This window comes from Bos mutus, chromosome 2 (genome assembly GCF_027580195.1).
Source record: "Bos mutus isolate GX-2022 chromosome 2, NWIPB_WYAK_1.1, whole genome shotgun sequence".
Classification (NCBI taxonomy): domain Eukaryota; kingdom Metazoa; phylum Chordata; class Mammalia; order Artiodactyla; family Bovidae; genus Bos; species Bos mutus.
The window spans coordinates 51418882-51436515 of record NC_091618.1 but is presented as its reverse complement, the minus strand read 5'-3'; the positions used below and the strand labels follow the sequence as shown (position 1 = coordinate 51436515).

Genomic DNA, 17634 nt, shown 5'->3' with positions numbered 1-17634 from the left:
TTTATTTAGCTTAACCATAAATACTTACATGTGTTGTGCTTAGTTGCTCAGTCATGTCCAACTCTTTGTGCCCCCAGGCTTCTCTGTCCATGGGGATTTCCGGGCAAGAATACTGGAGTGGGTTGCCATGCCCTCCTCCAGGGGATCTTCCTGACAGAGGTCTCCTGCATTGCAGGCAGATTCTTTACCAGATGAGCTAACAAGGAAGCCTAAATACTTACATACCCACCAGAAATATAAAGAATTCTCTCTCACTGCTCACAACAAAACTGTTATCATTTAGATAAAATGATAATTAAGCAATAAAATTGTTTTTAATTCTTAAATTAATTTTTGAGATATAATTGACATATAACATATTTGTTTCAGGTATGCCACATAATGATTTGGTATTTGTATGTACTGTGACATGATAACAACAAGCTCATTTAACATTCATCATCACAGTTACAAAAATTTTTTTGTGTTGAGAACTTTTAAGATCTGTTTTCTTTAGCTACTTTCAAATATGCAGTATAGTTTAACAATAGTCACCATACTGTATGCTACATATCTTAATTTTATTTTTGATACTGACATTTGAGAAATATTTATTTGCCACTTGTATTTCTTATTGTTAAATAATCCACTTTTTTCTTTTGTTTTCCTCACATAAATGAGTATCTTTGTTCTTATTATTAAAAGTTCTATAAAGATATAGAATCAGTTTGTTATACAAATTTTAGATATTTTCTCCAAGTCGTCTTGTCTTTTGTTTTTATGATGTTTAATTGTTTATGGCTTTTTATTATAGCGATGTTTTTAAATGTTTGCTACTAAAATATAGAAAATTTTTACTTTAGGATATTTTCCTATCGCTTTTTTTTGTTGTTGTTCTACACATCTTCCTGCAGTTATCTGCTAAAGGTTTAAGTGTATACATCGTACATCTCAGTGATCCACTTTGAGGGATCCTTTCAACAGAAAAAAATAGCTTTTGGAAAGAATAGGTGGTACTAATTACACAGGAAGAATTTACTGAATTCAGGGTTGGGAATTTTGAGACTAGTTCTCTGGTAGAACTGGAAGGGAAGGTAGTGAATTTAGGAGAACACCTCAGGACCAAGACTTGGTCGAGAAACAAGCAGAACCAGGAGGGAGAAGCCGGCATGGTGATGAGGGGAGTTTGCAGATGCAGGCACTGCTTGGGTTTGCCTTGCTGATAGGTCATAAAACTGTGGTTAAAAAAAAAAACTCCTGCACAAATTAAATAGTTAGTATATGAGGATGAGTTGGCCCCTGGGAGTGCTTTGTGAGGCAGACATAAAATGACATCTGGAGAGGGAAGAATTTGATTTACGTATAAAGGGTTAAACCTGCCAACATTCCCCTGAGAACTGATGGGTAAACTGGTGTTTATCTCAGCTGCTTCATCACAACAGGGCCAATCAATCAAACCCAGGAATGTGTTCTCTTAGAGGCCCAGGTCCATCGTCTGGGGTTGTAGAAATAGCAGCTCTATGCTGGGACTGCTTCCCTGCTCCATTGTAAAAAGAGGGTTGAGACCATGGACTGGGAGAGAGTGTAGAATCAGGCAATGAGTATGCAAGGTTATATTAATATATGAAGTTACTCATTTTAACTCTGCTTATTATTGAATAGTGGAGGGCTTCCCTCATAGCTCAGTTGGTAAAGAATCTTTCTGCAATACAGAAGACCCAGGTTCGATTCCTAGGTTGGGAAGATCCCCTGGAGAAGGAAATGGCAACCCACTCCAATATTCTTGCCTGGAGAATCCCATGGACCGAGGAGCCTGGCGGGCTACTGCTCATGGGGTCACAAGAGTCAGACACGACTTAGCGACTAAACCATCACCACCATTACTGAATAGTAAGAAATAAAAAGGAAATAAAATCCTGATAGTCAAAAAGGAGAAGCTGTGTATGCAGCCATTGAGACAAAGATCTCTACTATGATTGTCCACAACATATGTGAGTAAGAACAGCAAGCTGAAAATGATATGCAAATACGATTATGTTTTTGAGGAAAATTTGTGCATATACTATACATATGTATATATGTTAACTATTTGTGCACAAGAAGTCTGGACAGGGCTTACTGTGAAACTGGTTGCTTTGGGGTGAAGTTAGGGTGACAGTGAGGGGTGGGACTTTTATTCACACACAGTCACACACACACAATGACATACACACACCTCTGGGAATTACCCATCAGCCAAGTACATTATATATACCTACTTGCATTTTCTTCTTTTATAATTTTTCCTATTCACTTAAAAAATTAATATATATATATAAAGAATTCATACAGCTCAATAACAAAACCCAAATGATCTGATTAAAGGATGGGCAGAGGATCTGAATAGATATTTTTCCAAAGAAGACATACAGGTGGCCAACAGGCACATGGAAAGATACTCAGCATCACTAATCACCAGGAAAATGCAAATCAAAATCACAATGAGATGTTCTTTCACATCGGTCAGAATGGTTATTATCAAAAGACAAGAAATAATACATATGTTGGTGGGAATGTAAATTGGTGCAGCCATTGTGGAAAACAGTATGGAGGTTCCTCAAAAAATGTTTTGAAATAGAACCACCATATGACTCAGCAATTCCACTTCTGGGTATTTATTCAAAGAAAATGAAAGCACTCATTTGAAAGGCTATATACACCCCTATGTCTATTGCAGCATTATTTAAATAGCCAAGACATGGAAGCAATGTAAGTGTTCATTGATGGATGAATGGATAAAGGAGATGTGAACTAGATGTGAATACACAATGGAATACTACTCAGCCATAAAAAGAATGCAGTCTTGCCATTTGTGACAAAATGAATGGATCTTGAGGGTATTAAGTGAAATAAGTGAGATAAGACAAATACTGTATGATTTCACTTAAATGTAGACTCTTAAAAAAAAATGAACAAAACAAAACTTACAGATACAGAGAATAGATGGATGACTACCATGGGGCAAGGGGTTGCGGGGAAGGCAAAATGAGTAAAAAAGACTAAGACACACATTCCAGTTATAATTCAGGGGATCTATGTACGGCATCGTGACATTAGTAATATCATATTACAAATTTGATAGTTGCTAAGAAAGTAAATCTTAAAAGTTTTCATCACAAGAAAAAATTTTTTTTAGTTCTATGGTGACAGATAACCAGAAGTATTGTGGCAGTCATTTTGCAATATATACAAATGTTGAATCATGTTGTATACCTGAAACTAATAGAATATTGCGGGTAAATTGCACTTCAATACAAAGAACAAAATTTTGATTGCTGAAGAAGAATCACATTAGATTCAATATCAAAGGGAACTGTGAATCACATTCCTCAAAAAAAAAAAATCTCTGTATCTCTTGATGGGTTATATGAGATGAGTGCATAGCAGTTTTGTTCGGTTTGTTGTATGATTACTCTGTTGGAGGAATGGGAAGTGCTGCTCAATTGTCATTTAACAGCAGGAATCCGGTCAGTCAGTCCTGTATGTCAGTGAGAGAGTCCCTGTAGCATTTGCTATGACAGACAATCCCTGATATTCCTTATTTACTCAGCGTGCTCTCTCCCCTTTTCTTCTGGCTGCTCTGTCTGCACTTTCCATTTCTCCTGTCCTCTCTCCTACTACTGACACTGGATGCTCACCAGCAGTCAGGCTTTAGTTCATTTTTACTCTACACGGCCTTTCTTTTAAATCTCAGGTGTTCTCAGGCTTCTCCCTACACATTAACAACTTACAGCTTTCTATTTGTGCTTTCTTTTCCTGGGCTTTATATCTATATGCCAAAAGCCTATCAAATATCATGGTTATCAACCTAGATATCTCAGATGTATAAAATGTACAAGACTAAATTATTTATCCACTCAACCATCTCCATTTCACTAACCCATCTACTATACAACTATTAATTCCTGGTACTATTTCCTGTCTGGATAAATAAGTGGATGGACCACCAACTGAGACCTAAAACATGACTTTAAGAGACTTCTTCCTAACCCTTTACCATTTAATATCTAGGTCATTTCAATCCTTGTCCCTACATATCTATTATATCTCTTCCACATTTCCCATCCTAGTCCAAATGATTTAGTTTAAACTCTCAGCATCTCTTGCATGGGTTATTGTGATGGTCTTCTGTATTAGTTCCCTAGGTCTCCCAATAGACGGCTTAAAACAAGAGAAATTCATTGCCTGATAGTGCTGGAGGCTAAAAGTTTGAAATCAAGGTGTTGGCAGGGCCACACTCCCTCCAAAACTTCTAAGAGGATCCTTTCTTGCCTCTTCCAGCTTCTGTAGCCCCAGGTGTTCCTTAGTTTGTCACTGCATAATTCTAATCTCTGCCTCTGGCTATCTTTTCTGTGTACGCAAATGTCCCACTATGAATCATACACACACACACACACACACACACACATAATACACACACAATATTTTAAAATTTCATATTACTAATTATCTTTCATGCCCACGTTCATTCTCAAAGTGTTAACAGTTTTTTGACAATAGTTTATTTGGTCACTCTAGCTTTTTAAACTTCTGAACACAAACAAGGAGGTAAGAACTCACTGGATGTGATCAGGGAAGGTTTATTTACGATATCAGTCATATTCTATTAAGGATCCACCCTACTCCAGTATGACCTCATCTTAGCTTACTTGATAATATCTGCAACAACTCCATTCCTAAATAAGCTCACAGTCCGAGGTACCATGGATTACAACTTCAACATATCTTTTGGCATAGGGGACACAATTCAACTCACATCACCCAAAACTAGCCTGTCATCTAAGTCCACTCTGTTGCTACAGTGGTCCTTCTAAAATGCAAATGCTCTCCTAAGAGGAGACCAATAACAATATAATAATTCCCAATCAGTTAGCATGGCATACAAGGATGCTCCAAATCACTTCAGTTCAGTTCAGTCACTCAGCCGTGTCCGACTCTCTGTGATCCCATGAATCGCAGCACGCCAGGCCTCCCTGTCCAACACCAACTCCCGGAGTTCACCCAAACTCACGTCCATCGAGTCAGTGATGCCATCCAGCCATCTCATCCTCTGTTGTCCCCTTCTCCTCCTGCCCCCAGTCCCTCCCAGCATCAGAGTCTTTTCTAATGACTCTTCGCATGAGGTGGCCAAAGTACTGGAGTTTCAGCTTTAGCATCATTCCTTCCAAAGAACACCTAGGGCTGATCTCCTTCAGAATGGACTGGTTGGATTTCCTTGCAGTCCAAGGGACTCTCAAGAGTCTTCTCCAACACCACAGTTCAAAAGCATCAATTCTTCAGCTCTCAGCTTTCTACACAGTCCAACTCTCACATCTATACATGACTACTGGAAAAACCATAGCCTTGACTAGACGGACCTTTGTTGGCAAAGTAATGTCTCTGCTTTTGAATATGCTATCTAGGTTGGTCAAAACTTTCCTTCCAAGGAGTAAGCGTCTTTTAATTTCATGGCTGCAATCACCATCTACTGTGATTTTGGAGCCCAGAAAAATAAAGTCTGACACTGTTTCCACTGTTTCCCCATCTATTTCCCATGAAGTGATGGGACCAGATGCCATGATCTTAGTTTTCTGGATGTTGAGCTTTAAGCCAACTTTTTCACTCTCCACTTTCACTTTCATCAAGAGGCTTTTTAGTTCCTCTTCACTTTCTGCCATAAGGGTGGTGTCATCTGCATATCTGAGATGATGGACATTTCTCCTGGCAATCTTGATTCCAGCTTGTGTTTCTTCCAGTCCAGCGTTTCTCATGATGTACTCTGCACGTAAATTAAATAAGCAGGGTGACAATATACAGCCTTGACATACTCCTTTTCCTATTTGGAACCAGTCTGTTGTTCCATGTCCAGTTGTAACTGTTGCAAATCACTTATCCTTCACCAAACCTTTTCACCTATTTGTACTTTTTTAAACCTTTTTATTGCTGCTTCTTTATATCATCTACCTGAAAACCTTCTATTCATTGACTCCTAAGCAACTCCTCGTCTCTGGAACCTTCCCTGATCACATCCATTGAGTTGTTTACCTCCTTGTTTGTGTTCAGATGCTTAAAAAGCTAGGGTGACCAAATAAACTATTGTCAAAAAATTTTAACACTTTGAGAATGAACGTGGGCACTAAAGATGATTAGTAATATGGAATTTAAAAGTAGTGTGTGTGTGAGTAAATCTATTTTCATACTGGCAGACCTGTAAGTGGTTCTATTCAAACACTGATTTTAAAATTATAAAGAAACTGAAGACAATCATTATAAAATTTCTGCTTCATATGGTCTCATAGATTTTTAATTTTTAAAGTAAAACTGTCTATAATGTTTTTCAAAGTTTCATTTTATGGTTACTTAATTTTAAATTGTTGACACTTTTAATTGACTCCACTATAGGTTTATAATATTTTAAATTAGAATATACTCTACAGATTTTTGAACAAATTGCTAAAGGAGCTCCTCGTTCTTTCTGTTTGTATTGAAAACTCTATTTTACCTCAGATACTTCCACATGCACTATATCATTATACTTTTTGCTTCCATTCTTAGTATAATTTTAAAATAAATATTATTATAAGAAAGAAGTTCATCAAACCTATGCTTCTTTTGAATGCTTCACCAAATTTTAATGCTGCAAAATCAAAGGCCTTCTCAACTTATTTCATTTCAGTATAGAATACAAATTTGTCCACAGAAACACAGAAGACCAGATAAAATGTTCATTTTAGTTTAGATATGTTATTTGAACTCTTGTTATTTATCTTGCTCGATTTTTCCTTTGCTTTATAGAAAAAGAATTCAGTGACTTCCTGTTCATAAACCTTTTTTAAAAAATAATCACAATTCACTAAAAGTTTCAAAAACTAAAGTGTTTTTTTGATACACTTTTGATTGATTTAAAGATTTCCAGATAATTCTGAACAAAAGTCGTGTAGGACACTTAGACTGACTTACCCAAACAGTTTTTTATTTTTAATTCAAACATTAAAATCCAACTGATAAGTAGCAAAGAGAGAAAAAGCGTGTGTGCACATGCCTGTGACAGAGAGAGAACAAGAGAGACAGACAGAGAGAAGAGACAGAGCAGGGAGAGCAAGGGGGCAAAATGTGGTTGATATGACAACATGACGCTGTGGGCTTCTTCCCAGGATCTATACCTCACGTTAACACCACTGGCTTAAGTAGTTTGTCTCATCTGGGACAAATGGCCCAAACCCTAGAAAAATAGTATTATGACATTTCCCTCAAAATAAAGCCATGAACAGAGGGAAATCAGTCTTTTTTTTTTTTTCTATTTTGGAGACTGGCTGATGTATGGTCTTCCCAAACCCTTTACAAAATACGTACAGTATTTTCAAATTGCCATAGGTGTTTATGTATCAAAATAAATGATAAAATACATATTGTTAATAGATAAACTAACATCCTACCTACCTACTAGGGCATTTATAATATCCTATTACAACAAAATCCTATTCTAAAGAAACTTTGGGAAACTATCCTGCTATTCATTATTTTCCCCCTCACGGAAAAATCCTCTTGTTCATTTGTTTAAACAAAAATAAACTGCACAGGAACAATTTTAAATTCCAAAGAGACAGCAACTTTGTTTTAAGGCTGCAGTAGCTGATACAGCTTCTCATTGCTACCTAGGTCCCACCTCCTCTGTGGACCACTGCGATACATTCAGAACCCTGTTAGCTAATGCATATCCTGCTATTCATTCTATAAAAGGAGAAATTAATCAGACATCCCTGCTCACTGTACAAACACTCTGTGATAAAGTGCACAACAGGTAATGTCCTTGCTGTAACTGTTATAGTACCTCATACTGATTCAGGAACATGTGCAGCTGCTGTACGCTGATTCTGAGATCAGTCTCGTTGAACTCATAAGGAATATTCCACCCCAGGGGGCCAAACTTCCGTCTCTCTTGTACCAAAGCATGAAAGAAACAGAGGCCATATAGTAGTTTCTTGAATTCCTCCTGTAATGAGAAGAAATGGTATAGCATCATTCTTTCTTCCCCAACATTGCATTATGCTTATCATACTTTAAAACCAAAGTAATTACTTTTGCTTATAAATATATCCATGTCAAAGTGAAACTAAAACAGAATTAACTTTTTCACTGGCTATTTAGGCAAAAATATGCTCATTTGTATACATGCTCAGTTGACACACACAGCTTCCACGTACACCAGGTTTCAGAAAGTATAGTGAGCTTGTCTAATTCAATGTTACCTTATATATGTGTGTGTGTGTGTGTGAAGTCACTCAGTCGTGTCTGACTCTTTGCAACCCCATGGACTGTAGCCCACCAGGCTCCTCTGTCCATAGGATTCTCCAGGCAAGAATACTGGAGTGGGTTGCCATTTCCTTCTCCAGATATATGATTATATATATGATTTTGGAGGATTTCAACTTAAGCACTGCGAGGCAAAAGCTATGAATTCCAATGTTTGTTCCCAGATCACCATGGAGAAATTTCAAAGGAGATAGTTCAAATCAATAGAGAAACTCTATAAGCACTTTTGGATAGAAGTTTTGGGAGCCTCACAGTGTTTATGTTACTCCAGAAGTCCTATGTGCACACGTGTGTGCATGTTCAGTCGCTTCAGTCATGTCCAACCCTATGTACTATAGCCCTCCATGCTCCTCTGTCCATGGGATTCTCCAGGTAAGAATATTGGAGTGGGTTGCCATGCCCTCCTCCAGGGGATCTTCCCGACCCAGGGACTGAACCCGCATCTCCTGTGTCTTCTCCATTGGCAGGTGGATTATTTACCCCCTGAGCCACCTGAGAAGCCCATAACAGTTCTAGAGTCACTGTCAAACAAAAATTCAGTGTTGATTCAGAAATCAGAATGTACAATGCAATATGTTAATTATTTGTACCCTTCACAAGGATATAAGAATGGTCAAACTAGAGCCTGAGAAAGGATTTGTGAAGAGATTTCCTTGGAAAGTGCAGCTGCTGTACTGGGAGTCCCCTTGTCCTTATATCCAGGAAGAGGAGAAGAGTATGTTGGGTCCAAGCTACCAGGAAAGAATTCATGGGGCCACTCAGAGAGCTGATACATGCACCCTGCATCTGGGATAGAGTGCTGCTGCTGCTGTTAAGTCGCTTCAGTCGTGTCTGACTCTGTGCGACCCCATGGATGGCAGCCCATGAGGCTCCCCTGTCCCTGGGATTCTCCAGGCAAGAACACTGGAGTGGGTTGCCACTTCTTTCTCCAATGCATGAAAGTAAAAAGTGAAAGTGAAGACACTCAGTCATGTCCAACTCTTAGCGACCCCATGGACTGCAGCCTACCAGGCTCCTCTGTCCATGGGATTTTCCAGGCAAGAGTACTGGAGTGGGGTGCCATTGCCTTCTCCATGGGATAGAGTGGAAAAATGCAAAATTCATGCCTAGGAGTATGGAGCAGCCTATGGCCTTGGACTGTGGACTTTGGTGCAGAAATCAGTAGCTCTCCTTCACATGATGGGCCAATCTGGAGTGAATCCCAAGGAGCAGACAGGGAGCTGGACTAGGAATGTCAGCCAGTGGTCATTTCAGTGCTTTTCTTCTCAAGGGGACTTATGTCATGGGGCAAGGAAATCCCAACAGTAAGAGCTGGTATCAAGCAAAGGCTGGAGAATCAAAGGCTGAGAGGAGACAGTCAGATGAAGGGGAGGTGCTGCCGAGGTGATGGAGTCACAGAGAAGTCAAGCAGCAAAGGGAGCCAAGGAAGAACCCCTGAGAGAACTCACAAGGCAGAAACAGTCAGCTTCAAATCCCAGCCAAGTCAAAAGGGCTCCAGGCACATGAAAAGATGTTCAACATTGCTAATTATTAGAGAAATGTAAATCAAAACCACAATGCAGTATTATCACCTCACACCAGTCAGAATGGCTATCAAGTAACAACAAGTAACAAACGCTGGAGAAAGTGAGGAAAAAAGGGAACCCTCGTACACTGTTGGTAGGAATGTAAATTGGTAGAGCCACTATGGAAAACAGTACGGAGGTTCCTTCAAAAATTAAAAATAGAACTACCATATGATCTGGCAATTCCATTTATGGGTATATATCTGAAAGAAAAAGAAAATTTTAATTCAAAATGATATAATACGTGCACTCTTTTTACAATAGGGTTCATGGCAGCCCTATTTACAACAGCCAAGACATGGAAACAACCTAGGCTTCCATCAACATATAATTGGCTTAAGAAGATATGATGTATACATATACACAATGGAGTATCACTCAGCCATGAACAGAATGGAATATTGACATTTGCAGCAACATGGATGAAATTAGAAAATATTTTACTTAGTGAAAAAAGTCAGATAGAGAAAAACAAATACAGTATGATATCACTTATATATGGAATCTAAAAAATAAAACAAATAGATCTATCTACAAAACAGAAACAGACTCACAGACACAGAAAACAAACTAATGGTTACCAAAGAAAAGAGGAAGGAGTATGGGATCAACAAACTAGTAAACATAAAATAAACATAAATCTCCCTGGTGGCTCAGATAATAAAGAACCTGGTTGCAATGCAGAAGACCCAGGTGTGACCCCTGGGGGAGATCCCCTGGAGAAGGAAATACAACCCACTTTAGTATTCTTGCCTGGAAATTCCATGGACAGAGGAGCCTGGTGGGCTACAGTCCATGGGGTCACAAAGAGTCAGATACGGCTGAGTGACTAACACTTTCACTTTCAAACATGAAATAAACAACATGGATTTACTATATAGCACTTAGGAATTATATTCATTATAATAACCTACAATGGAATGTAACCTGAAAAAAACTTAATCATTTTGCTGTATACCTGAAACTAGCACAGTATTATAAATAAACTACACTTCAACAAAAAAAGAGAAAGATGCCAACTCTATCCTTTTTCCCCTATGGTATGAAGCCTCACCAGGCTCAAGGTGAGATACTAGAGAGTAGAAACCTGTTTTTAATAAAAGTTGAAATATCAATTAATATATCATGTTGCACCTTCTGACTTCTGATTCAAGACTGGCTCTGCAGTTTAAAATGACTCTAGATCATTTAATTACCTGACACTAATCAGGAAAGCCAGGAGACTGCCCAAAGTTTTAAACAAGGGCAGGGTGAAGGTTGCCCCCATGGAATAAAATTGAAAGGGAAAGTGTGAGACGAGCGGAAAGGAGCATAAGTTTAACCACAGAGTGGGGAGAAGCAAAGTTAAACATGCTGTGCTGATTCTGCAACTCTTCTGGATATATTAGAGAACTGAGCAAATCAATAAATGTGTTGAGGTGGGAGCCAGGCTTCTCACCATTGAAGAAGGGACATGTGAATATGGAATGAGGAAAAGCTGAAAAGAACCCAGGGTAGAGCAACAGAAATTGGAGGTATTGTAGGAACTTGTTACTTCTAAAACATGTATATGAATGTCTGTGTGTGCATGGGGTTGTCTGTATGCACTATATGTGTGTATGTAGATTTGCATACACATATTGTGATTACATGTATATATTTCAAAGTTCTCTCTAAAAGGATAAGAACTACAGACAATAAATGCTATATGTCTAACACCCAAATCTTGGTCTCTGATACCATTCCCCATGAAACAGGAACCAGCGCTCTTCAGAAAAATGGCTGGTTCCAAGACTGGGGTACAGATCAGCCTGGAGCAGCTTATAACAGAAAGAGAAATAATAGTAATAAACAACGGGACCTATAACAAGGACAAAAGCAGCTCCTGCTGACCAATTCTGGACAAAACTTGAGCAAAAACCTTAGGAATAGTAATGAATTACTAACCACTGGAGAAGATGTAAAGAATTTATGAGTTCACACCTATAAAAGATAAATAGATGAGATAGAAGGGAAGGCCGCTGCTGACAACCCCATGTCAAGTGTCAAATGCAGAGGGAGTTCTGGAGTTGGAATCACCAGAGGAAATAAGTGGGTCCAGCAAGAATTATCACTGACTACTAAATCTGGGTCCCAGGTAGATTTTGATGAGGAAGAGGATATCTTCATGATCCAAAGTGTCTTCTCACAGATTATTCGTTGCAAGGGACAAAGCAGTTATTATAGAGTGAAGAAATCAGACCACACTTCGTCTGGGGGATCAAAATTAGTATCATCAGTGAGAGATAAATGGGCATTGCATGCCTCCCAGTCATGCCTCTGAGGACATGACTTCACCCCAGTCACACTGGGGCTCGGAACTTGTAACCTAAAACTAATCTCAAGGAGTGAGACATGTTCTATTAAAAATAGTCCAGGGAGATGAATTCTTCAGAAATGTCAGGGCCATCAAAGACAAAGGAAGGCTGAGGTAATGGTCCAGATTAAAGGAGACAAAAAAGCCATGGCAACTAACTGTGATCCTAACTCTGAACCGATCCCCTGGTAAATCAGGGAAAATGTTCTAAAGGACATTACTTCATCAACTGACAAATTTGGGACACAAACACAAATTTGGGTAGATTAGATACAATAGTGTATCCCTGCTAAAATAATACTACAATAATAACTGTAATAGGATAAGGTAATATCTCTATTCTTAAGAAATAAGAAGACTGAAATATTTATCTAGGAATAAAGGGCAGTGACATATCTAACTTTCCTGCAGATGGTACATGTTAACAGGAAGCAAATATAAGTAAAGGGCACAGGGCTGTTCTTTATATTACTTTTATATTTGCAACTTTTCTGTGAGTTTAAAATTATTTCCAAATGAAAAACTAAAATATATGAACTATGGTGTGCTGTTTCGGCATTTGAGATTTTTGGTTTGAATTTCAGTTCATAAATGTCTGGACTTCTCATGTTTGTGACAACTATCGGAGAGACCTATGGATCTAGAAGGAAGGGAGTGACATTTTGCAAAAGGGCTTCTGTCTAGCTATCATGTGCAGAAATGCCCTCATCACCTACCTGGGAGTAACCTGCTCTCTCTGGGCCAAATCAACACAAAAGTTTGTCATACAGCAGGGCTTGAACTATAAAGGTCTGACTTACATTTAAATACGGGCTCCCCTTTTTTTATTACCCCAGACTTTTGTTTAATGAAAGCACTTCTTTATTCTTAATGTTTTCTTTTGATGTGTATTTAAAACATATTCCAACATCAAGAGTGTGGGTTTTTTAATGGCAAAAACTTACCAAGGTTCATAACCCTCTTAAAAAGAAGTTCTTCCATTTTTAACTATGGCAAAACACTGAGAAACAATTTTAGGTCACAGACATTCACACACAGAATTCTAATCATGAAAGCAGTGGGTGGCTTCCCTGCCTGCCTGGTGATGCTAAAAAAAAAAGGACCCTTATGAGTCCCATCAATCAGGGAGTAAAATCATTTTGGCTCTCATTATAGTTATATGGAGGAAATATTTTTATGTTTTAATTTAAAGATATGGCTTCAAATAGCAAAGGGCTCAGCTAATATCCTGAAACAGGATTCTCCAACCTTGCAGATTTGTATGGCGAATGGCTTGCAGCTGACTTTCTAAATAGAAGGCTGCATAATTAATAATACCCCACTAGATATCAGCTGAGCAGGAATGAGCCTAGTGGTAAGATTAAAATAAAATATTAATAAAATTGACTTCGGCACAGTCAATAATCAGTAATCAAAACCAACTGCACCGCAGTGCACGAGGCCTATTTAATTTGCAGTTTCACTCAGCACACACATCCAGGACCACCGGGGGCCACTTGAGTTGCTTTACGGGGCTGAGGTAACAAGACTTAGCCATTACTAACAGGCTTTTTGCAGCTGCCAAAGAACTCGGGGTCAGAGATCGGGTCCATGAGGTAGGAGCGAATGATATTGGCCCGTAAACCTTTCGGTGCTTCATTGGTCATTTTCACTCCATTCTGCAGCACAGACACGGGGAAATTTGGAGATGGGTAACTTGTCAGCCAAATTCGGAAATCTGGATGCGTTGTTTCTATGCTTAACTCCTGCAACAAAAACAAAAAGTCAGATATATAAGATACATAAAATGGAAGGAAAATCTCTGGATCATGTGGGCCAGAAGTGGGAGGAAACAGCTGTACAAAATAGGGGTTACTGCTGCAATTGAAGGCAAAAGCCTTAAAATCTAATACTGCCACTGAAAGGACATACGTCACTGGGAAGGCCCAGCGGGTTGCCACTCTCCCTGATACAATTAAAACACATGACCATAAAGTTTACAAAGGTATTACATAATTCAGAGTTGGCCATGACAAAGACTAAGACATTCAAAAAATCTTGTGTCTTCACTGCTGTTGCTGAAATATTTATAGAAATACTTCTCTGCCCCAGAGCCATATTAAGAATGATGTCCTCTTGCTGTAGCCAAGCTGTGAGAATAAGCCACACACTCAGATAAATCAATATTAAGCCAAGGAGGGATGAACAAAAAGGGGGAGGTTTGAAAGACAATAACTGGTGTATCCTGAAGCACTAAACCACACCATTATTAGTGATACTTGTTTATGGGGACAGTAAGGCCTGCTAGGAGGATAAAGGATGACAGAACGCTCATGACTGTTGTGAAGGCACTATCAGGCCTTGGAATAATATCACCGGGCTTTCCCTCTCTCCTGTTTCACTAACTCCTCCAAACTGTCCATGTCAGTCATATCTGTGCTTTTTAAATTGCAAATCTCTATCAGTAAAAAAAAATTTTGAGCATTCATGTGGTAAAGGGGTGGGTGGGGAGATTGGAAGGATGCTTTTTAATGAACAGTGAAGGTGCCATCCTTTTCTCCTGCTGGCTGGCCTATGCCTGGTGACTTAGGTGGCATGACTCATGGGACTTTGGGTCAACTTCACTCATCATTGAAGGCAGCTCTTGTCTCTTGCATTGACTCTCTAATGGGTATATGATATGATTTGACAGGCCAAGAGAACAGCCCAGAGACAGAGGAACTGTGAGGAAACAGGCACAAACATAAAGCCTCTAATATAAGGCCCAAAGCATGAGAAGATGTTAGTAAGGCAAAAAATACTAAAGAAGTTTTTCAGATAGAAATAAGATTTATTATGGAGGCCTACATTCTCAAGAAAGCATGTTCTCCCAATGAACGTGAAAAAAAGGCCAAGTGGCTGGAGCACAGAAGTCAAGACAGAAATGCCTGAGAAGCAGGCAATGCTCAGATGAAGAAACCATGATGGGGGCATGAACGTTGTCTTCACACAATGGAAAGCCACGGAAAGGCTCTAAGCAGTGAAGCATTATTCATTCACAAGTTCAGTAATTATTGACTGATTATGTCCCATGAGCCAGGCATTATTCAAGGTGCTAGAGGTAAACCAGGGAACAAAAACAGTGCATGCTTACATTCTAGTGGGAGACAGACAAAGCAAAATGGTGACAAGTGGCATAAAGAACACCACAGTCTGCTCCTCAGCGTCAGGTGGATGTCTGGATAATGCAAGTTCTATCAGTTTAAGCCTGAAGGACTGGAAGTGAGGAGAGGGCTAGAGTCATGGGTAATTATTTGGACACATTTTTCTCTGTTGAAACCAAGTGCCAGGTTTTCTATTTACTCAGCTGAGCTACATGGGGTTTTCTTTCTGGAATCTCTGACCACAAAGAGAGGGAAGTATCATGACCCACTACAACAGGTGGGTGGGAGGAGTGCTCTTCTGGTTTCAGATTCAGCCTTTGTGGCAGAGTAACAGGCTGTGTGGGTGACAAGTGAATTTCAGAAAAGTTACATCCTGAAGCCTTCCAGTTTAGAGGGGCCACATGAATTTCCCCCGAAAAGCTTTTTTCATTGTTTTTGCTCCACTGCTGTAAAAAATTGCTTTCTATTTGCCCTGTGGTTTATTCTTATCTTTGAGGCTGTGCCTCTGGATGAAGGATATTTCTGACCCATGGGATGAGAACTCGCCCTTAGTAGGAGGAATTAGGCAAGGCCTGGCCATGGGCTGTCCTCCCGCTCCCAACTTGAGCCCACCTCCCCTAAAATCCAGCCAGGCCACTAAACCTGCAACCCACAAATCACAGGACAGGAGTGGAGTTATTTAAATGGTATATGCATCACTAATTACACTGGGAGATGACCATCTCATCAAAATAAGCTTGCATTTTTACCTCGCAAACTTTCTCGAGGGTTGGCATCCAAGAGGTGGCAAGGTGACAGTTCTGAAGAACAACCCATGTGCCTTCTTTGACAGCTTTTTCTAACATCTTCATTGCTATGGGCCCTTGGCCTTGACCAAGAGATAAAGAGCTAAGTTTTGTTCCTCCGTATCCCTGTATGAGGATAGTGAAGATGTCATTTAAAATCAAATTTTGAAGAAGAATCAATATTATCATCACAGGAAATGCTCATATTAAATACATTAAAATTTAATCATGCTGCATCCCTCAGAGCTCCCAAGCACACACAGCTCTAGAAAACTTTTCCTGATTAAGAAGCCAATAAACAGATACAACACAAGCCAGAGCATGAAGGAAACAGTCATGGCAACGAACAAAACATCCTGTAGGGTCTTTGATTGCTGAGATCAGAGGCAGAAAAAAGTTAAACAGACTTTCAATATGAGGAGATGGACCAGCCCTGCTACCATGCAGCAACTCCTAAAATTCAAAGCTGAAAACTATGAATAAAGAGATGAACTTACCACAGTCTCCTCCAGATCTTTGAATAATTATATCTTAACTAATTTGGTTACTTGCATAAAGTTCAGGTAAAAATGCCTATAGCCTCTAATTTCCATTCAAGTTCATTTAAGGAAATCTGTGGGAATGTTTGCCTGGAATTCATTTCTCCTATATCCTTATTCATCTACACTTTTGGGAGATGGTGTCTGTGACTCCCATCTATTTCTAGAACAATTACCATCTGAATGCCACAGTAGAAGGGTCCTTGAGTTATGGGAGCAGTAGAGGAGAATGCCCTGTCTGAATAGCCACAGTTTATTGACACAAGCAGCTGAAAACAATAGAGTTTTAAGGTACCTGATCATCAGCAAATTTCAGAAGGGCAGCCATGGGATCCGCTCCAGGAGACAGTACGAATATCAGGGGTGCGCAGCAGTTACTGTCTGCAAATGCCTTGGAGAGATCAAATGGGGGTGGTTCAATGAATGCACGCCCCAATCTGTTGGTTATAAATTCTTGCAGCATTGGAATAACCTAGAAAGGGAAAAGAAAGGATTTGAAGGAATATTTGAAATCTGCCTAAAACCTTAAAAACTTATATTCAAAGGTATTTTATAACAAAAGACTGTCCATTTGTTTGTGTATTTGTAACCATTGATAAAGAGTCAAAGGCACAGTTGTCTTTTAGATGGAAAGTATACATTATTTAAACAATAAAAGGTGGGTGATATATATACATATACATATATACATATATATACCTTAAAAACAGTGTTGGTCCTGATGTAGATATATGTGCAGGTAAATGTGTGTATTGAGAAACAGGGAGAGAGGGAAAGAAAGACTAAGTGTGTGAGGGTTGTGTGTGAGGTTTGGGAGACAAGAAACAGTGAAGGAATATCTTTACTTAAATATCTTTACTTAAATGTTTTTAATGTCTCCACAATTAGATTCATTCAAACACAGGAAGGTATGAATAACCAAGACATGGAACCAACCTAAATGTCCCTTGACAGATGAATGGATAAAGAAGATGTGGT

General features: G+C 39.1%; 1 protein-coding gene across 1 annotated transcript in view; it reads right to left on the bottom strand.

The window, feature by feature from the left end:
* The window catches only part of DNAH7 (dynein axonemal heavy chain 7), a 259565-nt gene that overhangs the window by 20218 nt on the left and 221713 nt on the right, over positions 1-17634 (bottom strand). Inside the window, 4 exon segments of the mRNA XM_070388877.1 lie at positions 7829-7990; positions 13755-13955; positions 16082-16243; positions 16952-17128. Coding sequence (XP_070244978.1) covers positions 7829-7990; positions 13755-13955; positions 16082-16243; positions 16952-17128 — 702 coding nt within the window.